Source organism: Eubalaena glacialis, chromosome 9 (genome assembly GCF_028564815.1).
Source record: "Eubalaena glacialis isolate mEubGla1 chromosome 9, mEubGla1.1.hap2.+ XY, whole genome shotgun sequence".
NCBI classification, from domain to species: Eukaryota; Metazoa; Chordata; class Mammalia; order Artiodactyla; family Balaenidae; genus Eubalaena; species Eubalaena glacialis.
The window spans coordinates 13,368,012-13,392,827 of record NC_083724.1 but is presented as its reverse complement, the minus strand read 5'-3'; the positions used below and the strand labels follow the sequence as shown (position 1 = coordinate 13,392,827).

The window sequence follows — 24,816 nt, the reverse complement described above, 5'->3', positions numbered from 1 at the left end:
GCAGTTACTGCCATCCCACAGGTGAGGAGATCGAGACATGCTGCCTGCCATTAAGCTTTCCACCTAGGAGACAAGTACTGTTCAATGACGAGAACCAGACAGGCATATGGCATCTTTTAATAGCTTTATTGAGATATAATTCACCCATTTAAAGTGTATAATACAAAGGTTCTTAGTATATTCAGAGTTGTGCAACCATCACCACGTTCAATTTTAGGACATTTTTCATCACCCCACAAAGACACCCTGAATCTACTAGCAGTCACTCCGCACTTCACCCCAAATCACCCTCCTAGGGATTGCTCTAGGCAACTACTAGTCTGCTTTCTGTCTCTATAGATTTCCCTATTAACGTTTTATATGAATGGAATCACACAGTATGTGGTCTTTTGTGACTGGCTTTTTTCACTTAGCATAATATTTTCAAGGTTCATCCATGTTGTAGCATGTATCAGTACTTCATTCTTTTTTATTGCCACATAATATTGCATTGTGTGGATATGCCACATTTTATTTATCCTTTCATAAGCTGATGAATATTTGAGTTGTTTCCACTTTTTGGCTATTACGTATAATGATGCTATGAACATGCTTTCAGTTCTCTTGGGTATATACATATGAGTGGAATTGCTGGGTCATGTGATAACTCTGACTTTCTGAGGATCTGCCAAACTTTTTCACAGGGACCACACATTTTACATTCCTACCAGTAATATTTAAGGATTCTAATTTCCCCATCTCCTTGCCAGTACTTATTGTTGTTACTGTTATTGTTATTATTATTACCATGCTAGTGGGTATGAAGTGGTATCTCATTGTAGTTTTGACTTGCATTTCCCTAATGTTAATGATGTTGAGTATCTTTTCATGTGCTTGTTTGCCATTTGTACATGTGTAGAAAAATGTCTATTCAAGTCCTTCACGCAGTTTTTAAATTGGGTTGTTTGTACTTTTGTTGTCGAGGTGTAGGAGATCTTTATATGTTCTGGATACTAGACTCTTATCAGATATATTATTTTCATCTCTTTAATTATAAAAATAATACACATTTATTGCAAAAATTCAAATCCTACAGAAAAATAAAACGTTATTTTATTGTTCCCCAAATATTCTTCCCAGAAGTAACTGTTGGTAAGTTTAATATATATCCTTCCAGATTTTAAAAGATGCATACACACACATACACACACACACACACACACACACACACACATACATATTTAGTTTACATAAACGGGATTAAGTATCTGCAGTGCCACAACTTGCTTTTTTTGTCTTAACAGAATCTTCTGTACATCTTTTCATGGTGATCTCATTGTTTTTGTGCTTGCAGAGAAGTACCGTTTTGAGATGGGTATAATACAGATGAAGAAACTGGGGTTCAGAAAGTTAAGTACTTTGTTCAAGGTCACAGATTAGTAAGCAGAGGAGTCATTATTCAAATCGAATCTGTTTCCAAAGCCCACATTCCTGCCACACTATCACATTGCTCTGCGGGCTGCTGACCTGGAACCTCCCTCCTTCTAGCTCGGTGGCCTCTTTGTCTAGCTGCTGTATCGCTTTGTGGATCTCGTACCAGGGATAGCGTGTATAAGGTGCACATTCTAGGAAATATTGATAATACCCTTTTCTTCCATAACTCGCATACATATAAACCTTTAGTGATGGTGAAAGAAAAAATCAGAGGAGACCGTCTAATGACCTCATTTGGGCTGGGGCAGCCCCCAACTGCATTTGAGCAACTGTAGCTGCTTTTCCAGCCCTTTTCATGCCCGCTGCCTGTTCGCCATCGCTGCTTTCCAGGGCCGTTCATTCATTCATTCTGCTGGAGGACTTCCAGTACAGTACGTTGTTTCTCTCGACTTCCAAGCCTGGCGAGCCTCCGTGCAGTTTTAGGATGGCTGCTTTCTCCTCACCCAGCCTGTGGCTTTTTAGGAGAGCCTCCTACTATTCAGGTCCCAAGTGTGTGGAATGGGGGCCCCCTCCCTGCACAGATGTTCTGTTTGAAACACACAAGAAAGTGCAATCAGGAATCAAGAGCGGAGCATGGGCTGCGGAGAAAGTTGCCATCCACACCCGTGCAGAAGCTGCGCCCAAAAGGGCAGGCTCCTCCTCCCCCTGCCCCTCTTCTGTTGTCACCCTCTGTGTCCTGCACCTACTTTCAGAACCTGCCCGTTGGCCGCTGGAGATCAGCTCACTGTTCTACTGCCCACCTGTAGGGACTCGCTTTCTCCTTTCTCCCCACTGTGCTTAGACTTGTAGGGGAGCCGGAGGAGTAGCCGTGAACTGTGTGTCTAAACAGGCCTTGGTGACCGAGCAGTGCCCTCCACGTCCCTGCAGCTGGTAAGATTAGCTGCTTAGATTTGTCTAGCACCAGCACGGAGACCCGGAATTCACGAGTCAGGCTGCACTGGGCTCAGATCCCAGGTCTAGCAGGAACTTGTTGTGTGGCCTTGGGCAGGTTACTTGGTCTGTCTGAGCCTCCCTTTTCTAATCTGCAAACACCAGGTAATAAGACCACTAACGTCATAGGAATGATGTGAAGGTTCACTCAGCTAATGCACAAAGTGTGCGTCACCTCAGAGCCGGGCATGTGGGGAGAGCTCTGCAAATGTGAGTCATTGTTATCCTGATTGAAGGGGAGCGGACGGCACTGGGGCTAGAGGACTAGGCAGTTACCAGTGGGCCTTGCTGCGATCCTAATGTTTCCTCCTTCTCTCCCCATCTTGCTTTATTTTCTTCATAGCACTTACGTGTCGGTTTATAGACTTACGTGTACTCTTTCTCTCCTTCACTAGAATGTGACTAGGCCAGTTTATTTATCTCTTGTTAACATAAAATACAGTGTGTGTTTGTGAAACAAAACAAAAAGAATGTGACTAGGCGGAGCTTTGTCGGTTTTGTTCACTGCTGTATCCCTAGACCCCGAAACGGGAGCTAGCATGTAGTAAGGACAGTAATGCAGTCAGCGTGCCCACTGCTGTGCCAGGTGCTATTTGTATATTAACTGCTATATTCATAACAGTCTTTTGAGGTAGGTATGTCATTACCCCTATTTACAGATGAAGACGCTGAGTCACAGGGGAGAGGAGTCCTTTGTGCCCAGTGTTACACGGTTAGTAAGGGGAAGGACAGGCGTCTTTCTCAGAGCCTGGGCCTGTAGCCACTCTGCTCTGCTCTCTCTCTCTAGTGGGAGACTTCACTATTATTTTTATTACTGATCTGATTGACAGCTTTTAAAATAGTCAGTACCTACATACTCAGAATTCTTTAACCATCATCTGTCGTTCGCTCTTAACACTAACTGTGGAAGAAGAAAGGTAACATTTTTATTACTCCCCCTGCCCCCATTTACAGGTGAGCAAACAATAACAGATAGTGTTTCTTGAGCACGTCACCGTGACCGGCACATTTAGTAACTCTTTTAATCCTTACAACAATCCCATTAATTTAGTAGTATTATACACATTTGACAGATGGGAACACTGAGGCAAAGAGGTAAAAGTACTTGCCCAGGGCCATACGTCTAAGCAATGATAGATCTGGGCCTCAAACCCTGGCAGTCTAGCTTCAGAGACTGTTCTCCTAAACACTTCAGTGAACACCCTTCTTTGTGATCTAGGGAGGAAAAGTTAATTGTCCACAGTTACCCAGCCTCTAAGTGGCAGAGCTGGGAGTGGAAGTCAAGTCTGCCTTGACCGCCAAACCTGTGCTCTTTGTCCTGTACACGAGAGCTGAGGTAAGAGTTACCTCCACATATCCCTGGACTTGGGTTTCCAGCCTTCTATGGTGACAGGGAAGGAGAACGTGAGTGACTTCTTCAAGGTCACTCAGCTGCGAATGTGGAGCTGTGACCCCTGACCTCAACCTCGTCTCTCTTTCCACCATGCTGGGCTGTATTTCAGGATGGCATGTCTGGTTTAGCCAGGCCTCAGTCACAGGACAGGCCTTTGAAAGCAGGTGCCCACTTGTGTCCCCAGAGAAAACCGAAGGTACTGCTGATGGTAGAAGTCCTTCCAAAGTGTGTGTGTAATTTCCTTTGGGCTAGAAGGACATCTCGTGTCTTTATGAGACATGTAAGACAGGCTGGTGAGCTGGGGGGGTGGGGTAGGGTGGGGATGGGGGGTGGTGAGGAAAGAGGGGAGGGAGAATTGTGTCCCTAGGAGCATAGGAAGTCTGGCTGGGCTACACAAACAAAAACATTTCCTTCGGGGCCAGCGGCCCCAAGGCATTGGGCAGCGCCCACCAGCAAACAATAAAGCAGGGCATGTGTCTGCTGCTGATTGCAGGCCGATGCGCAGCTGGCGGGGAGTCTCCCAGCAGCCCAGTGCGGAGGCGGGCAGCAGGCTTTCTCTTGGTAGAGCTGTCAGAGATGCGCTTCCACAGGCTGTTTGTTCCCTGGAAGTGGGGCACCCTTCTCCCTCAGCCTCCTGCCTCCCGTGGCCCCCATGCCCGCTCTCACTCTTCCCGTTCTGCCCCTCGCTGCCCACCAGCCACTCAGTAGCCTAAGTTCCTAGTGAGTGAATCCTTTTTGACTGCCTTCTCCCCCCACCGCTCGCATCCTGTCGTCCCCTAGCCTTGGAGATTCTGTAGTAAGGAAAGTGGCCACCCTGTACTGAGCTGCTGCAGTGCATACACACTGGCCGTGTGCCGAGCCCTTGCCACCATCATTTCATTTAATCCTTGCTTCCGCCCTCTTAGTAATATTCGTACTTCTATTTTACACATGAGGAGACTGAGTCAGGAGAAGTTGAACAGCACGCTCACGGGTCTGAAGCTAACAAGTGGCAGAGCAGAGATGCCAACTTAGGTCTTCCTGGCTCTAACACGTGTCCTTTCTACCTTTTTAAGTCCCCTTTAAGTGACCAAAGATCCTTTTGAAGTCTGACATATTATATTGGGCTGGCCAAAAAGTTCGTTTGGGTTTTTCTATAAGATGTTACGAAAACCCAACCAAAGTTTTTTGGCCAGCCCAATAACTGGTTTTTACTGCAGTTGCCACGCTGAGCGTAGCTTCCTCTGATGTACACCTGATGAATGGCTTTGCGCGTGTCCCGTTCTCGCTGAAACCATAGGAAGTATCATTTCAGTCGGGGGGGACTCTCTGCTTTGTGAGTTACCAGAGAGGCATGCCCCTCGGCTTATTGTTCGTGGGAACATGCTCAAGGAATTTTGCAGGAAGCCCCCATCCAGGATGTTACTGGAAGACCCGCCTGATGGAGTTTGTACAAACAAAGTGTGACCCTCCCAGCTCAGCCAAAACCCCTGCCTTATGCGGGGAGGCTCTCTGACCCTGGCAGAAAAGGCTACTGTCTTCATCACCCAGCCGAGAAGCCGCTACAGGCTAGGCCCTGAGCTCCCCATCCGCAGGCCTAGAGGCTTCTGGGCAGACTTTCGCCATATCCTTAGATCTGGTTTGTACATTGGTTTCTGCACAAAATACAAGTCTGATCACGTTTCCTCTGCCTCACTCAGACGTCTGTGATATCCCATGTTGTTCTTAGAAACAATCTACTAAGACTCTTTCTTTTTCTCTCCTTTTTTTCTTTTCTTTTTATTGTGGTGAGATATGCATTAAAAATCTACCATTTCAGTTATTTTTAAATGTACAGTTCAGTGGTATTAAGTACATTCACATTGTTGTGCAGCCAATCTCCAGAACTCTTTTCGTCTTGCAAAACCGTAACTCTGTACCCATTAAACAACAACTCCCCGTTCCCCGATCCCCCAGGTCCGGGATAATCGCTATTTTACTTACTGTCTCTATGAATTTGACTATACCAGGTACGTCATATAAGCAGAATCATATAATATTTGTCCTTTTGATTCTAGCTGATTTCACTTAGCATAATCTTTTCAGGGTTTATCCATGTTGTAGCGTGTAGCAGAATTTCCTGCCTTTTTAAGGCTGAACCGTAGTCCACTGTGTGTACCTACCCCATGTATGTGTCCCTTCATCCATCAGTGGATCTGCTAAGCCTGAATACGGCATCGAAGGGCCTGCGTACTAGTCTCGCCCTTGCCAGCCCTGCCGGCCTCCTCACTGGGCACAGTCTTTCTCCTCTGCTTTCTGTGCTGCAGCCACACTGCCTTTCTTCAGTTCCCCCAGAACTTTACCTGGAAAAAGGCCTTTGTTTTACACGGGCCATTCCTTCTAGTGGGAATGATCTTCCCTAGCTTCCCCACTCTTCTTCATCTTAACTTGAATATCCCTTAACTTAAATATCTTCACGTTTTCTTCTGGAGTCCCACAGGAGAGCTTGCTCAGCCTCCTTTCCCCTGCTTATTTTCATAGAGCTCAACATGTCTTTATTATGCTTCTTACCACTGTAACTTATTGATTAACTGTGCACGTGTTTGTTTAATGACTGCCTTCCATGCCAGACTGTAAACTCACTCTGACATAGTGGCTGGAATGCAATAGGTGCCCAGTAAATAGCTGCTGAATGAAACTACAAACTAAGTGAATGAATTAATACCAGAAAGAGAAAAATTCATGGCTATATGCTGGGAACATTTGGATTTTTAAATGTACACAAGGTGTTAAATTACTAGTCAGATCTCAAAAAGTCATCTTGCTGGAGCACAGATTGTTTGCCCTGTCATCTCTCTGTTGATAAAAACTTCCATGAATAAACTGTTCATTATTTGAAGGTGGCTCCGTAGTTGCCAAAACATAAACAACAATAGCAACAAAGGCAGCTTACATTTTCTGATTGTTTCTATCAGGCTTTGTACTGTGTACTTTCCATATATTATCTCACGTAATCCTCACAAGAACTCTGAAAGGTAGATGCTGGGGGTTTTGTTTGTTTATTTTCAATTTCTATTTCCAGATGAGAAGACCAAGGCTCAGAGAGTTTAAATCGCTTGCTTAAGGTCACTCAGCCAGTAAGTGGCAGGTGCAGAAGTGGAGGGGCATCAGGGTGGGATGGAGCACATCCCCTCCCCTAGTGCCCTTCCCCTCATTAACTGAAAGAGCTTTTTATCTGTTTTTTTTTTTTTTTTAAGATTTATTTTTATTGATTGATTGATTGATTGCTATGTTGGGTCTTCGTTTCTGTGCTAGGGCTTTCTCTAGTTGCGGCAAGCAGGGGCCACTCTTCATCGCGGTGCGCGGGCCTCTCACTATCGCGGCCTCTCTTGTTGCGGAGCACAGGCTCCAGACGCGCAGGCTCAGTAGTTGTGGCTCACGGGCCCAGTTGCTCCGCGGCATGTGGGATCCTCCCAGACCAGGGCTCGAACCCGTGTCCCCTGCATTGGCAGGCAGATTCTCAACCACTGCGCCACCAGGGAAGCCCTATCTGTTTTTTAAATGGGGCCTCTGCCTTGGTTTTCTTTGAAGCCAGGGTTTTGTGGCCAAAGAAGAATTTGAAAACTCCAGGTCTACAGAACAAATTTGACCCTGATGCACCTTTTTCAGCCTCATGCCTTCCTGCCGTTACATCTCCCACTGTGCTTTGCCTGGAGTGCCCTTTCCTTTCTTCTGCAGCTGATGAGTTACTGTGCATCTCTGGGGCATTTTCCAAACCTTGAGACAGAATGAGCTGTACTCTCTGCATGCTCCTCCTGCAGAAGGCCTGTGCATCCGTCCTAGCAGCAGTCGTGCTCTTCCTAAGTAGTGGTTGACAAGTTCGTCTACACTGCTGGACTGAGCCTCTGGAGAATTTGGACCAGGCCTGCCTCGTCTCTGGAGCTCCTCAGCCCAGCCCGGGATCTGGCAGGGAACCCCGGGGCCTCAGCCAGTGCTTGATGAGTGAATGCATGCCAAGTGCAGAGCCGGTGCTCAGAACCAACCGGCTGAGCCCAGAGCCTGGAACACAGCTAGCCTGTGCTCACAGAACCCTGTGAATGCGAGATGGAGACGATCAGATGTATTAATCACTGGTTTGGAAAGGAATTAAAATATTTCCATAATATAGTATGTTTCTTTTCTAAAACAGATGTGCCCTCGTTGTTTCATGAGGAAGTAATTAAGTGTGTTTGATTAAAACATTCATAAACATGATCAAATTTATTCAAGGCTACTATATGCTGCTATCTTTATTGTTGGTACTTTATATATGTTGTGTGTGCATCTCCCAATCACCCTGTAAGGTGTTTTTATTATCTTCATTTTAGAGATGAAGAAACTGAGGCTGAGAGAGATTAATTAGCTTGCCCGAGGATAGTCAGCTTCTGAGTGATAGATACAGGAATAAAATGTCTGTCTTGACTTCAGAACCAGTGCCTTTCCATCATCCTGACTGCTTCTGATCTTGTAATTTGGATGCCGTCGGCTCAACACCCGGAACCAGCATGCAGAGATGCCTCTCTTCCTCTCAGCCCTTCCTGTGCCTGGCGTCCCCTCCGCCTCCTCCCCCCCCCCGCCCCCCCCACCCCCCACCACTGCACTCCCCTCTCCATTTCCTTAGAATATTGCCTCTGTATTTGCAACCTGAAACTGAAATATTTTTGTTATGTCAATAATTGAATACTATTATGTATGGAAACCGGTGTTAACAGTGTAGTAAGGTCACATTTACATTAACAAATATAAAAAGTACACTTTATTAAGGCCAAATTACGTATATTATGAATTTGTTTTCTTTATATAGCCATTTATTCTTAAGGGTTTTTTGAGTCCCAGTTTATATATTTTTGAATGTGTGATTTTTTTTTCTCCATGTAAAATATAAATATAACAATGTAGTGAAAAAGAAGTTGGTTAGATAAATTTTTTATTTTATTAAAGATTGTCTAAAAAGCAGGCTACCTATTTCAAGTTATATATGAAATATAAGATTGAAATACTTCTCTGTAGAGAAGTTAAAAGGTTTCTTACAGACTTAGATGCATTTATTTTCTTCCCCTCCTAGTATTTCAGCAGGATTAAGTTTTTTGAATCAGTGGATCAAGTTTTAATTTTCCTGTTCCTTCCTTGTACTGACATATGCTTTGGCAGAACAAAAAAGAGACCTAAACATGTCAGCATGATTTTTGTTCAATGAATTAAAAACCATAAAAGTAACAAGATCTGATCCAAATCCCTAAACTCCTGACATGGTGGTTTTGTCCTTTTCAGTCCCAAGATTCATATTACTGACTTTGAAAAAAGCTTTATGCCTGGAAGCAGAAGTTACGGCAGCAGCGCATAATTTATTTGAAATAGATTGCAAGGGGTAGGCAGCATGGAGTAGTGGGAAGAATACAGGCTAGAAAGTTCTGGATTTGAATCCCAGTTCTGTCACTCAAGCCCATCTGTGTACCTCCATTTCCTCATTGGGAAATGGGGGTTTTAGAATCTAGTTTGATAAGTTGTGAGGTTCAGTGAGGTAAAGTACTCATCTGGCATTGAGGGGCTTAATAATGGTAGTAATCAGGATTATTTTTATTTTGAGAATGTTTTAAGAATTTGAGAATTTTGAGAATTCAAATAGCTGGATCCAGAAGGATTTATTTATCACATAGCTGTTCCACTTTGTCCTCAGAGCTTATTCTTTCTCAAAATTCTTTAATTTTTTTTCTCATCCTATCAGGAAAAAAATACCAGGTAAATGCCACTAAATCTTTAACACCTGTTTGTCACTGTTTCACACGGAACATATATACCCAGAACTTGGGATTATCCTTACTGAACCAAAACCACGTAGATTTGAGGAGCAGGAACCATATGCCAGTGATCTCCAATTCAGGACCCAGGAGGCAGAGGAATTTTTTCATACTAAGACCATTGGCTTTTGAGACAGGCCAGCCTAGGTTTGACTTTGTGTAAGATAACCAAACTTCTTTGGACCTTATTTTCTTCATCCATAAAATGGAGTTCGTGATCTTACAAGACCCTCTGTGACACAGCTTTCCAGCCTCTTTTCTTGTTCCTCCCTTCTCTGTTATCTGTGCTCCAGTCAGTTCCTCACATGAGCATGATCTCGTTGTAACTGAAAGCCTTTGTACAATGCTCTTTCTTCCTCCTGGAGATCCCTACCTGTACTGGCAACTTTGCCCTCATTCTTTAGATCCTTGTGGTATATTAGTCAGGATAGGGTGGGCAGTGCTGTAGTAACAAGCAACCCCCAAATCTCCATGGCTAAAACAACAGAAATTTATTTCTTGCTCATGACGCATGGGGCACTGTTCATCATAGTCTCTCTGGGGCCTAAGCTGATGGAAGCCCCCTCTCAACTTGCACTGCAGCCAACAGAAACAAATGTGGTGCAGTGCACGCTGACTTATAAACCTTCTGCCCTGAGGCGACGTCCATTCTGCTCACATCTCATTGGCCAAAGCCAAGTTGCACAGCCACACCAAACTTCAGAGGGGATGGGGAAGTGCATTCCTGCTGGAAGGAATAAAAACCAGAATATTAGTGAACAAACCTAATGACTACCATGCTTAGATATTATTTCCTCAGGAAAGTCTTCCCTCCCCAAACTGACCCCTCCCCAAACTCAGACATGCTCTATTGGAAAGGTCTGTTTACTTAGCTCTCTCCCTAGCTAAGCTCCCTCAGAACAGGACAGAGGTCTGTCACCTTCATCGTAGCACACTCTCTACAACCAGCACTCTGACAGGTGGTAGGCACTCAGTGCGTACACGACCAAGGAATGAAGGCAGGACAAACATGCTAGACTACTTTGCTGGCTTGTTGTGATGATTAAATGTGAAATAGGAATAATAACTGCTTCATACAGTTGTTGTAAGGGTCAACTTACAAAAACGTATAAAGTGCCTGTCGCAGGCGTTTATAATAGGCCTTCAGTGTGCTTATCGTTATTATGATGAGGATATTAATCGTAAAAATAACTGACGTTTATTAAGCATTTTTAACGTGCCAGACACTCTCATGGGTACTTTATGGAAGTTAACTGGTGCAGTGGTTCTCACATGTTGTGTCTGGGTCAGTGTTGAGGTGATTCACAAGTAATTTACTATAATAACAGTGAAGATTCTGAAGGTTGCTGCTTATTTGTTTTGGGTGATTTAGAGGTATAGAGATGATGCTATTTCTGTAGCATCATCATCCATTGGCACTGCTTTCTTTAGTGGGAGACAAAGGGGTGGAATTATAGCTAATAGTTGCTTCCTTTTATTGAGCACTTAAAATGTGCCAAGGTCAGTGCTAAACAATATACACGCATCATCCCATAATCTTCACACCACCCGTTTAAGTCAGGTACTGACTATCCCCATTGTACAGATGGGAACTCTGAGGAGGGGAAGTCAGCTATGCCTCTAGTAAGGGGCATGGCCAAGGTTTGACTTCAGGCCTGCCTAGACTCCCTGGCTCATGCTTTTAAGCAACACTCTTCTTACTGGCTCTTCTCAGCTATCTCACCAGGAACTTTCCTTGACCTTGAGCATCCCCATGGGCGTGTGTCAGGAATGTGAAGACCCTCCACCGGCAGAGAGTAAAGTTACAAACTGCTGAGCTACTGGACAAAGTGATGTTGAATTCTTGGCTGGCTGTTAATGTGTGGGATGATTTTGTTGAATGTTCTTTTGTCTTTTATCAGAGTAACCAGGGAGCACAGGGAAATGCTGGTGAAACTGGCTAAACAGAACACCAACAAGGCCAAAGACTCTTTACGGAAGGTTCGTACCAACGCAATGAATAAGCTGAAGAAATCGAAGGACAAGGCCTCGGAGGACACCGTTAGGCTCATAGAGAAACAGGTACTGTTGCGAACAGATGTAGTGTTTATGTATCTGACCCAGAAAATCACTTGTTCATGTCTGAAGTGAGGAAAATGAAAACGGAATACTCCTAGTTCTTTCACTGACGTGATCGGTATTGGCTGAGTCTCTGTTCAGGACCTGGCCCTTCACTGGACCCTGGGAATAAGGAGGAGGAGAGGAAGCTGCTGACCTTCCACTGTGTTCCAGGCTCTAAGCTGAACGCTTTACAGCACTTCATTTATCCTCGTCACTACAAAGCTGTGAGGTGGGTGGTGAGGAAACTGAGGTCCACAGAAGGTAGATAACTTGCCCAAGGTCCCACTGCTGGTAAATGGCAGCAGTGGGATCCAAACCCAGCAGACTGATCTCAGAGGCTATACTCTGATGCTCTCCTGTCTATGCTTGGTTGTCTGGGTGTGGAGAATTGGGGACTTGGCACTGTTCTTAGTGTGCTGAGTAGTGGCACTTCAACAAGTCTTAAAGGAGCTACTGGAGTGAGATAGTGAGAGGCGAGGGGGAAATGTTGAACAGCATGTGTAAAGGTATGGTGATGGAAAAGAACACCATTCAGTTAGATAACCGTGGCTTGGACCTGGGATGACACTGGGAATGGACAGAGAAGACAGAGTGGCCAATTCATAACAGGTCTTGTATACCAGGGTGATGAGTTTGAACTTTAACACGTCCAGAGGTTCCCACGTTGGCTCTGCATCTTTATCAGTCATCCGTGGCCACAAGAATGCCGTGTAGCAAAGTACCTCGAAACTCAGTGATTTATATATCAAGCGTTATTTCTTATACTTGTTTCTGTGGGTCAGCTGGGATGTAGCTGTTCTAGGCTGGACTCAGTGTACTTGCCTTCAGATCTTGGATGGGGCTCAAGTCTGCTGTACATCTCTCCAATCTTCTGGAGTCAACAAGCTTCCCAGGGCATCTTTTCATGGCAACAGCAGATGCCAAGCACATAAGCCCAGCTCCTCAAGTACATTTTAAGCACCTGCTCTTGTCACAACCCACAGGCCAAGCAAATCTCACGGGCCAAGCCCAGCATCACTGGGGCAGGGAAGTATATATGTTCATGGAGGTCTGGGGGAAGGAGTGAATACTTGTTGAACAATCATCTAATCTAATCTATCATCACAACTTTCCTGTCACTTGAGGAGCTAATAAAAATGTGTATATCCTCCCCTCCCCTCCCCCTCCACTCCCAGAGACTGAGTCAGTGAGTCTGGGGTGGGGCCTAGGGATCTGCATTTTAAAATGCTCCCCAGGTAATTCTGAAACAGGAGCTCCCTTGAACGATTATTTTTTCAGACAGTGGGGGCCTCACACTTGTGTTCAAAAGATGACTGTGGTGGCTGGGTGGAAAACGGATGGTAAAGGGCAAGACCGGAGGCCCGGAGGCTGTTGCAGAAATCCAACCGGGAAATGATGGTGGCCTGAACTTGAGTGATGCCAGTGGAATTAAGACGGGAAGATGAATTTACCAGTCTTGAGGAGATAGAATTTTTAATGTTTAGCATAATATAAAGGGCTTTCCCAAAGCCTCCTCGTCCACAGTAAAAGGATTATCTTAGGAAGATTGAACCGGAGTGTGGGCAGGATGGGGAGTGAAAAGGGAAGCTGCGGGAGGCTGGGAGAGCCGTTAGGGGGTCATCAGGAGGAGGCCGTAAACTGGCTAACTGCTCCCTTCTCTTAGACTCGCAGTTAAAATGCTAGTTGTCGACCAGGCCCAACAGTCACCCAGGGGAGAATTGTAGATGGATGCCTGGCCCGCTCCTGCATTTTCTGATTCAGTAGGTCTGCCTAGGAATGTGTATTTTTAAAGAACTCCCAGATATGCGAAAGCAGACAGGAAAGGTAGTGACCTGGAAGCATTGCAGCATACCCCTGTAATGGCACCCGTGATAGAAAGAGGTTGTTCCGCACTTGATGTCTTATAACCTTGGAGAAGTTACTTGACTCCTTGGAGTCTGTTTCTTCTGTACAAAGGGATTTGTAATTCCGCCCTTGAAGGGTTGCCCTGGGATGCTAGAAGCACCATTAGAGTATGTGACACCTAACCCCTCGGAGCGCCCTTCCTGACCTCTTTGTTCCCTCCTCTTTGCCTGCATTAGCTCACAGAGGTTCAGAGACTAGCCCGGCCTTTTCTGAGCACTGCCCAGGCCTTGTAAGAGTCCAGCTGGGGCAGCTCCTTGTCTGTCTCCCAGGGGATTCCATCGCTGCAGTTGACTCTTGGCCTTTGTGTTGCTTCCTGGTGGTGAGCCTGTGGACCTCTGGGGCCTGTCAGGCACTCCTCACTCAGCAAGTCTGGGCATCTGCCTCAGGGACCAGAGCCCACGCTCCTTGAAAAAAGGAAGAATGATCAGATATCCAGCAATCTCCTTTTTCTTTTTTTTGTAATCTGTCTTCTTGTACTTTTAAAGAAATTATTGAGGTAACATTGATTTATAGTACTATATGTTTCATGTATACAACATTATATTTCGACTTCTGTACACACTACAGTGTACAGATCACCACCAAAAGTTTAGTTTCCACCCGTCACCATACAGTTGACCGCCTTTACCCCTTTTGTCCTCCGCCCACCCTGCTTCCCTCTGGTAACTACTAAATCCATTCTCTTTATCTGTGTGCTTGTTTTTGTTTTGTCTGATTTGTTCACTAATTTTGTTTTTTGGGTTTTTAGTTTTATTATTTTTTTATACCAGCACTCTTTTTTTTTTTCTTTAAATTTATTTATTTTTATTTTTGGCTGCGTTGGGTCTTCGCTGCTGCGCGCGGGCTTTTCTTTACCTGCGGCGAGCGGGGGCTCCTCTTCGTTGCAGTGCGCAGGCCTCTCGTTGGGTGGCCTCTCCTGTTGTGGAGAATGGGCTCTAGGCATGCGGGCTTCGGTAGTTGTGGCTCGTGGGCCCCAGAGCGCAGGCTCAGTAGTTGTGGCGCACGGGCTCAGTTGTTCCGCGGTGTGTGGGATCCTCCCGGACCAGGGCTCGAACCCGTGTCCCCTGCATTGGCAGGCGGATTTCTAACCACTGCGCCACCAGGGAAGCCCCTATACCAGCACTCTTGATAAAACCTACTTGACAAAGATCTCACCCGAAGCCTTCACTCATTAGCACCTGCCTTTTCACCTTCTTCTTCAGATTAGACTTTTTTATTCCGTGCTTATTACTGTTGATTATTATTATTTTCCAAAATGAAAATAACTTTATTAGTTTTTTCTTATGCTAAACTAATAGATGTTTAGTGTATATTAAAAAAAAAAATTAAGAAGAAAGTAATTGCAATCTCATCACCCAGAGATTACCCTTGTTAACATTTTCTTGCAGGCCTTCAGGTTATCTCTGTAAACACATATGTAATATTACAAGAAAAAGGATCATACTATATATATTACATAATATATCCAGTGCAATAATCTTTATTATTTAAGATATTATCACTTAAATATTAGTTCTTACCATTGTTGTTAATAACTTTATTTACTGTCATATGGTTAAAAGTTTGCACGAGAAAATACTCAGTTGGGACTTCCTGGGGGTCCGTGGGTAGGACTCGGCACTTTCACTTACAGGTTCCGGGTTCGATCCCTGGCTAGGGAACTAAGGTCCTGCAAGCCATGTGGTGTGGCCAAGAAAGGAAGGGAAGAGGGAGGGAGGGAGGGAGGGAGGGAAAGGAGGGAGGGGGGGAGGGAGGGAATACTATTACTGTTTTATGTCTAACCTTTATGGATTTTTTTTCTCCACATATCTAAGTAAAGCCACTGTAATGATAGTCATTCTTATTCTTTCATTCAGATAAGTGTTTTCTTCATCCCGCACTGAAGGGATACGTGAAACAATGTTAACATTTTTGGTAATGCCTTCAAATGGGGATCATTTTGTTTAACTTCTTACAGAAAAGCTTGAGTAAAATAAATATTAATTGTCTTTTTGCACGCTTCATTTTGTTCTTTTTCCCCAACAGAAGGCACCGATCTGGAGTTTTAGGTGTGATTTTTTTTTTGTTTTTATTTTTTATTTATTTTTTTTAAATAAGCAAGGCAGGGGCTGATTGTTGCTGATTGTTGCTTTATCAAAAAGTTTTTTTAAATGTATTTGTTTACTTTGTTTCTGAGCAGTGTAGGCTCATTGTAGAAAATGTAGAGAATTCAGAAGACTGTTCTTAAAAATGGAGAAAAATTCACCCCATCGTCCCACATTTGGGGATATTTCTCCTTCCCCCCTCCCCTTTTTTAACTACATAGTTTTTTTTTTTTTTTTTTTTTTTTTTAAATTTTATTTACTCATTTATTTTTGGCTGTGTTGGGTCTTCGTTTCTGTGCGAGGGCTTTCCCTAGTTGCGGCAAGTGGGGGCCACTCTTCATCACGGTGCGCGGGCCTCTCCCTATCGCGGCCTCTCTTGTTGCGGAGCGCAGGCTCCAGACGCGCAGGCTCAGTAATTGTGGCTCACGGGCCTAGTTGCTCCGCGGCATGTGGGATCTTCCCAGATCAGGGCTTGAACCCGTGTCCCCTGCATTGGCAGGCAGCTTCTCAACCACTGCGCCACCAGGGAAGCCCAACTACATAGTTTTTAACATGATTGAAAACTTATAGTTTACATACAATTTTGTATCCAGCTTTTTATTTTCTGTTTAGCGTTGACTATTAGCATTTTCTTTTCCTTAAAAAAGCTCTTTGTAAACAGCCGCATTCTGATGGTTGCAAAATAGTCCACCTTATGGTTATACCGTAATTCACTTTCATAAGCCCTCTTGTTGGACATTTAGTTTGTTTAAACTTTTTTTGTTATAAATAAGGTTGCAGTGAATATTTTTATAGATAAATCTTTGTTGAAATGACTTCCCTAGAGTAGAGTCTTATGTGTGGAATTATGGCACAAAGGGAACGCATATTTTTAAGGTTCTTGATACGTGCTGTCTAAATCATTTGCAGGGTGTTTAGAATATGTGTATGTTAAAATTTTTTTGCCTTTCTAATCCCTAACATTTGAACCTAGAATTTTTAATGTGAACTTAAAATGTTGCTCATCTTGGAAGTATTGTTTTTACTTCCACACTCCACAGAAAAGATTTAGTTATTCTTTCTATAAATCCATAAACCTTTCTAGAGGATAATATGGTAGTATATACCAAAACCCATACAATTTCTGATTCATTGACTTAAGGATTTATTTAAAATAAGTTTTCAAGAATCTTATCTACAGCGGCGTCCATTGATGTATTATGTATAATAGAAAACTGGAAACTGTCTAAATTTCTGATAGTAGGAAAATAGCTTGTTTTACATCCATTTGCTGGAATCTCTATATATAGACAGTTATACTTTACAGATACAGTAAATGTTTTTGGAATGTATTTTTTTTTAAGGTAGGTTACACTATAATATTCCATTTTTATAATGAAAAAGTATCATGTATGTGAAAAAGTTGGCAGCTTATTTACTTCAAAATGTTAATGGTGGTCATTTGGATTATGAACAATTGTAATTTTATTCTCTGTGAAATTTTCTTTTTTTTGAAATTTCCAAAATTCTTTTGAGTCAGATTTTTTTAAACTGTATTATAAAAGTGTTTCATCTTTGGTATGTAAGAATAAAAGGATTCAGTTGTAGGTCCTATTCCTGCCTTCATGTCTGATCCCCACCTCTCCTCTACAACCTTCCCAGCCCCCAGCCCAGGCCATCTCTGCTGAAGAAGGACCAGGGTCTTCCCACTTGGGACTCTGACATCTGTCAGCCTGCTGTTTCACCTTCACTTTAGTTTGCTATAAATGGGTCTGCTGAACATTAAAGCACTTGGCAGAAACCACCAGTCAATCTGGCCAAGATCCTTTCACTGCCGCTTTTTTCTGAGAAACAGAGCCGCTCTGAAGCGAAGCTGGGTGCTAGTGGGGCTGAAGGGCTCCTAGCAGACTGTGCAGGCAGGCAGGCAGGAAGGCTGGACTGAGTAAGGCCGTGGGTGGGAGCAGGACCCATGGGCACTGTGGGCGTTCTGAGCTTCGCTACCCAGGCCTGCCCCGGGGGTGCACTGTGTGCTCTGAACGGTCTCCCTTTTCTGTCTCTGCCTTTCATTTTCCTGAACATGTAAGGAGCCACCGTGATGATGATGATGATCATGACCATGACAGTGATGATGATGTTGATGATGACGTGATCATCTTTATGAGGCAGCATGTTGTCACGGAAAGGGCTCTTGCTCTGGAGGCAGACTGGGCTGGATTCGAATTCTAGCTCTTTCACTTCTCAGCTGTTAAGGTCAGCAAATGGCTTCACCTTTCCGGGCCTGTTTCCTCATCTGTAAAGTGGGAGAAGTAATGCCTATCTCACAGGATTGGTGCGAGGACCAAATGACACAAGATACTTTAAAGTAGCTAGTATGGTTGCTGGTCTTCAGTAATTGCCCTCCTTGTCCATCCTACTCCTCTCTCTCTCAACCTTATGGCTTTGAATATCGGAATGGGATTAACTGTTTTAATGAGTCTAGCACAGCCTCCCTTGAATGAGGAAGGACTAGGCCAGGTTCTGTGGGCTCCCCAAAGGGAGTAGCAGCATTAAACTGGCAATCAGGGGTAGGTGGGTTCTTGGCTCAGTCATACCATTGGCTTTTTATGTGATCTTGGGCAGGTTAGTTAACATCTTATGCCTTGGTCTACTCCTCTGTAAAATGGGGATAATACCTGTCCCACCTGCCTTATAGTATAGGTATGTAACGTTGTTGGATTTGAACAAAGTGACAGAGGACAAAACATTTCTGCATAGTGTGAACTACTGTGCAACTGTCAGGTGAAGTCATTAATATTCACAGTATATTAAAGGGAGATAATAATAGTATTTCATACATTTTGAGGATTATGTGAAATAATGCATGTAAAGTTTTTAGCCCAGTGTTTGGCTCCTAGTAAAATAGATGCTGTTGTTGGTATCCTTGTTGTTGTTAATCATCGTTATTTTAAGATGGAAAAGGTGAACTTGCAGATGGACTGTCCCAAGGGCACTTTGTGCCTATAATATGGCAGAGAGTTAGTAAATATTTTCATCAATTGATTAATTTGAAAAGAAGTCAGGAAGTGATAGTAAAAATCAGAGTAACACAAGCAACATTTGCATAGCAAATAACCAGTTTAAACGTACTTGTATATTCATGGTTTTGTTTAACCCTCACAGTTACTCTCTGAGGAAGGGACTAGCATCCCCATTTGAGAGACGAGGAAACTGAGACTCAAAGTGGGGACTTGCACATTGTCACCCCACTGAGAATTTAACCCATGACCCATGTTGTCAGATTGTTCCCGTAGGTCCTCTTCCTCCCCCCAGTCCCAGTCTGTGTCCCCAGACACCATTTTTCCAGAGGAGGCTTGCAGCCCTCGTTCCTGGCCATCCCAGGCTGCCACCCTGCAGGTGCTGAAGTGCTGCTGGGCACCACGCCACACCCCATGCAAGGCGGCTGCTCGGGGTGGGGGCACAAGAAGCCTGCCAAGGGTTTGTGTCGGCTGAGTGAGGAGGCCCAAGCGGCCGTTTCAAGCTGGTCCTGTTCCGGAGTGCCCAGCAGCCCCAGGGGAAAGCCTTGCTCTCCCCACTACAAAATATGCAGCTGCTGCTATGGCAAGAACCTGGCTGTCTCCCTGCCTGGGACCAATTGCTCCAAATCCTTTCCAGTGCACTTATTTCCCAGTTCCTGGCCAGGGCCTGTGGTCTGCAAATAAAGATGTCAAACAGCCGCTGTGCTGCTGAGCACACAGATCCTGGGCAACACGCAGCCCCCTTCAAAGCTTCCTGCCTGAGGCTTCCTGCCTGAGGTCCCTTTAGACATGAGAGGGAGGCTGCAACACTCACTAAATTTTGTACTGTGTTTTGTTTTTCATTCTTTGAGGGAGTATATGTTTATTGCAGAAAATGTGGAGAATATAGAAAAGCACAGAAAACTAATAATTATTCATTTAGCAAATATTTCCTGAGCACTTGCTATGTACTAAGTTTTATGCTAAATGTGACAGATACCGACATGAATAATACATTTCCTGTCTTCCCATCACTAGAAGATAATCACTATTAACATTTTGACACATTTTCTTCTAGTTTAAAAAATATGTGTATTTTTAACGTATTTGAGATCATTTCTACTATGTATATACACATTTTGTATTCTGCTTTTTCTTTAATTCAAGGGTAACATGAGCATGTTTCCATGATATTATAAATAATATCTTGAAACATTATTTCTTTTTCTCTGATTACAAAAGCAATCCAGGCTTGTTATAAAACAGACATTTCAGAGCTATATACTGGAATGTTATTTATATTTATACCCTCTCCATGAGAAATAGACAGTCTTAACCCTTTTTAACGGCTGTATGTATTCAATTACATGTGCTGTCATTTTAAATTTTCTGATTTATGATTATAAGCTTTGGTATATATCTTTGCATATAGAACTTAAGAACATTTTCTCGGATCCCATTTATGTGGTAATTTCCCAGTTGAGAGAGTTTGGGGTTAAAAAATGGTAATAAAACATTTGCATCAATTTGAATTCCTATCAGTGATATGTGAGTTTATCCATTTCACCATAACTCTGGCACTGAATATTATAATTAAAAACCACAACATCAAATTTTGTTAACTATGATAACTAAATTATATCTTGTTTTAATTTGCATTTCTTCAGTGTCTATTGAATTTTCCATGTTTGTTAACCAGAGGTACTTCATCTTTTTTCAGTACTTTTTTTCTGCTTGTCTGTTGGGATCTTAATATTCTCCTTATTAATTGGTATGAGGGCTTTACATAGCAGAGTGTCTGAGGTGTAGGAAATTCTAGATGTTCATTAAGGGACAGATAAGACTGGCTTCTCTGCACTCTGTAATAATAGTTAACTATTTTGGGCTGTGCAGTCAGACCACCCGGGATTAAAGTCTGTCATTGCTGCGTTCTAGCTGTGTATCCTGAACAAGTGATTTTAACTGCCTCAGTTTCCTCATCTGTGAAATGGGGATGATAATACTATCTCATGGTATCTATTTCATGCCGTTAGGAGTCAATAAGCGTATGTATACGAAGTTCTTAGTACAGTGCCTGGCTGGGATGCAATTCATGTGAGCTTTTGTCACCATTATTATTTCCCAGATAACCTTTCATAGTTCTGGAATATTTCTTCCCTTCCCCTTCTCAGCCGCAGTTATCAGGTTGTCTCATTTTGTGTTTCTGCAGATCAGCCAAATGGCCGACGACACCGTTGCAGAGCTGGACAGACATCTGGCAGTGAAAACCAAAGAACTCCTTGGATGAAAATCCCCCAGGGGCCAGCAGTGCTCCCAAGCCCAGTTTCTAGTGGATCCCATGGGTGGCAAATTGGCACCTCTCCACCCCATCCACACGGAAGGCTGTCACCGTGCACTTGTCAGTCCTTGGAAGGCCCAGCCTTCCAGTGGGACACTGTTGATTTTCTTCCTCCTGTCCCCTTTCCACCCCATCTGCTCTGGACCTTCTGGCCTGGGTGGCCCTCGGAGAGTCTCTGTTGCTGACAGAGGGCCTTTACTTGGGCCATTTGCCTTGACTATGACGTCACCGAGCTGTCAGGACCATTGGCAGGCGTAGCACTGCCTGCTCCTCATCTTGGGAGCCTCCTTTTCAAACAATTAGTCAGGCCCTGTCCCCACCTTTGAACTCTGCTTGGGCCAATGTGGGCCTTCACCTGTGCCTGGATACCTTTGCTAGAGGTCCATTTTCACCAAACAATAAAATCTAAATAAATTGATTGGAAAGAATAACAACCGCAAAGGATGGAATCAGTCTGAATTAATGATCTCTAAGTACCGATGCGTAAAGCATCCAGAGCAGCGCTTTTGCCTCTGAGTCATCACACATGCTCTTTCTTCTGCCTGGACCATTCTCCCACTCCTCACCTGGCTGGTCCTGTTCATCCTTGGCTCTCAGCTTGGATAGCACTTCCTTGAGGAAGTCTTCATTTTTCCCCCAACCTAGGACGCCTGTTATTGGCTCTTCTAGCACTGTCCACTGCTTTTATCTGAACCTTAATTGTTCTTTTTGATAATTAGTCTGTATGTTTTTAGTTTCCTTAGAAGTTAGCATAATGCCTGGAACACAGTAGGCATTCAAATGTGCTGTGAATGAATTGCACATAGTAGCTACTCCACAAATGCTGGCTTCTTTTCCTTTCTTTCTGGTCTTAACACGGTTATTCTGTCATTTTCTACTCCTTCCTTTGTCCTCAACATTTACTTGGTAATGAGATCCCTGTCCCCAGGGCCTACCTGTTATTGATGGACAGGTCGTTTATTGTGGCTCATCTTTGGGTACTAGGTTAAGTTAGGTTTCCCCCCCCAGTAGTTTTTTTTTCCTTTGTTCTTTTGTTCATTCATTCATTCATAATATAGCCATCATGAGCTAGATACAGTTCTAGGTAATATTTTTAATCTTCACAGTAAACTCACAAGATGCGTTATTATCTCCATTTTACAAATAGGAAAACTAAGACTTGACAATATTAGATAACTTGCCCAAAGGGTTAGAGGGTTTCATTATTCATCGTCAGTCTCATTCTACAGAGAGGGGAGAGCTCAGAGACGTTAAGTTTTTTTGCTTGGGGTTACACAGCTAGCAGCTGGCAGACCTGGGAGTCACACTGAGGCCTGATCTCAATCATGTTCTCCTCCCACTTCGTCCTGCTGCTGTCACAAACGGTGAGCACCAACGCTGTGCCAGCTACTGTGCTCTGTGCTGGGAATACAAAGATGGGTGAGATGTGACCCCTGTCTTTGAGAGGTGCATGGTCACTGGCCTGAGCTGCTGTCTATGATGTCTTGGGTGGAAGGTAGGAAGTTTATTCCAGTTCTGCCAGATGTCTGCCTTTAGAAAGGAACCCACTCTGGCAGCGGCAGGGCCTGGCTGCCTTCCTTCGAAGCAGCATCCAAGTTATCATTGCTGTTTGACTCCTCTCAGACTCTGTCCTGTGCGAGAGGTAATAAGGGTTGCACTTCTCCCTCTGCTTGTACTGGCAGAGCAGCTGCACGACAGCCAGCGGGATTCAAGGTCAGAATTAGGTCAAAGATGAAAGAAGTGAACCATAATCTCCTGCCCCGCTTACCTGTCCTCAGTCCAACCCCATTCACCAGCCCTGAGCAGCCATCACACGATCGGAAGTCAGCTGGGGGAGGGACAGGGATAGAAATAGCAATCAAGGAGCCTTTTTTGGAGTAAGCCACATGGCAGGGGCTTTGCAGCAGTCTTTTGTGAGTGGCCGAAATCCCCCAATCACTGCAAATGTGCTTCTCAAAGATGCAGGATTTTTTAATAAACAGAGGAAATGATAAATTATGTTGTAACTCCACTCCAAAGGCATTTGGTTCTTAACAGCCAAATCCTCTGTAGTCTTTAAATAAACAAAAACTTATTTGGTGAACAGACCGGGGAGGGGGGGTGCGGGGGTGGGAGGAGGCGGGAATGAAAGATTTTCTGTACTTGGGTTCCACATGTCAACAATTTCTCTCCTGTGTGTATGTTGGCCAAAGCCGTATATCATGATAAATGAATAAAGGAAAACCTGGAGCCCAGGGCAGTCAGACAGCTCAGCAAATGGCTTTCAGCTGATTGCTCTATTTCAGTTGACATTTATCAAAGAGTTTCTCTGCTACTCTGTATGTCAGGCCTGCAGTGGTGGCAGGGACAAGAGTGAGACTACCTGTTTGGATGTGCTGAGGAATGAGTAATGCTGGAGCAATTCATTCTCCCTCCTTCAGTCTCTCTCTTTCAAAAAGAAAAGCTGGGTATGGAAATTCTCACACTTGCCAGAAGAATTAACCACCTCCTCTATTCAGTTCAACGGCTTTCAAAGTCCCATGAAAAATACAGGCCAAAGAGAATTTGAGAACTTTTTTTTTTCTTCTTTCTTCTACGTGTGTGTGTGTGTGTGTGTTAAAATTACAAAAGGTATGTAAAAAGTTAAAAGAGACACTTATCACAAGTCCTGAATCGTACTCCCTTTAACAATTAGATGTATATACTTCCAGACCTTTCTCTATGCATGTATAATTTTTAAAAAACAAGGATGGGAACTATTCTTTACCTATTTTGAAGCTTGCTTTTTTTTTTTCCCCCAGCATATCATGGCCATCTAGCCATGTGTGAACAAGTAGATAAAATTCATCCTTTTTCATTGTAATACAGTATTCCTACGGTATTCCACAATAAGGATGTACTGTAACTTATTTTACTATCACTCATATGATATTTTAAAAAATCATTTCACATGCATTGGAAGATGTTTCTACTTAAAAAAAAAAATTTTTTTTTTTTTTTGAGAAAAAAGAACCCCAAGTCTAAGTTTATCTCTTTGGTAAGTTCTGCTCTTTATCTCTTTGGTAGATTCTAGTCAGCCTCAGACTAATGTATATTAAGTGTCTCTGTGGACCGGGTACCATGCTGAACACTTTACATGTGTTACTACATTTAAACTTCCGAACAATCCTAGTTGGTGTAGGTATTACTCCTATCTGTGTTTACATATTGGAAAACTGAGGTTCAGAAAGGGTATTTAACTTGCCCAAGGTCACACAGTAAGTGCCAAAGTGAAGTTTGAGACTCAGATCTGACTTCAAAGTGGGCTCCTGATCAGTGTGCTTCAGTTTGTAAGTCTTCACTGAGCACTTACTCAGAATGCACCCAGCACTCTTCTGGGCCCTGAAGGTGATATAAGAGAAGCAGAAAGCTCGCTTTATTAAAACAGAAAGCTCTTTCTGGTAAAGGACTGCATGTAAAACAGTACAGTGGCTGGCACATAGTAAACACTGAAGAAATGGTAGCTCTTATGGAGCCAGTAAAGATTACATATTTATACCTCCCGTTTGACCGACTCCTCTAGAACGTGTCATAGAACCAGGGAGCAAGCGGAAAGGCCACCCAGCAGTGAATAATGATAATAACAACAATAATAGTATTGGAACCATCAGTAACTAATGTTGGCTAGGTGCTTTTTCATTTTCAAAGTTCTTCTACATCCTTTATCCCATAGAAACCATTGGACGAAGCTTTGCAATTTCTTTTGCTCTAATAATGGTCAGTTTTCATGATGTGTATGAAAAGGTGTATTCTCTATTTTTGGAGGGGAGTACAAGTTTTGTTACATATACAGGAAATGTATTTTATA

General features: G+C 43.6%; 1 protein-coding gene across 1 annotated transcript in view; it reads left to right on the top strand.

Moving 5' to 3' along the window:
* MRRF (mitochondrial ribosome recycling factor) overlaps positions 1 to 21,431 on the top strand; it is a 56,772-nt gene extending 35,341 nt beyond the window's left edge. Inside the window, exons 6-7 of the mRNA XM_061199975.1 lie at positions 11,493 to 11,652; positions 20,862 to 21,431. Of these exons, the coding sequence (XP_061055958.1) occupies positions 11,493 to 11,652; positions 20,862 to 20,939 (238 nt within the window). The 3' untranslated portion in view covers positions 20,940 to 21,431. The remainder of the gene's footprint in view (positions 1 to 11,492; positions 11,653 to 20,861) is intronic.
* The last annotated feature ends 3,385 nt before the right edge of the window (positions 21,432 to 24,816 follow it).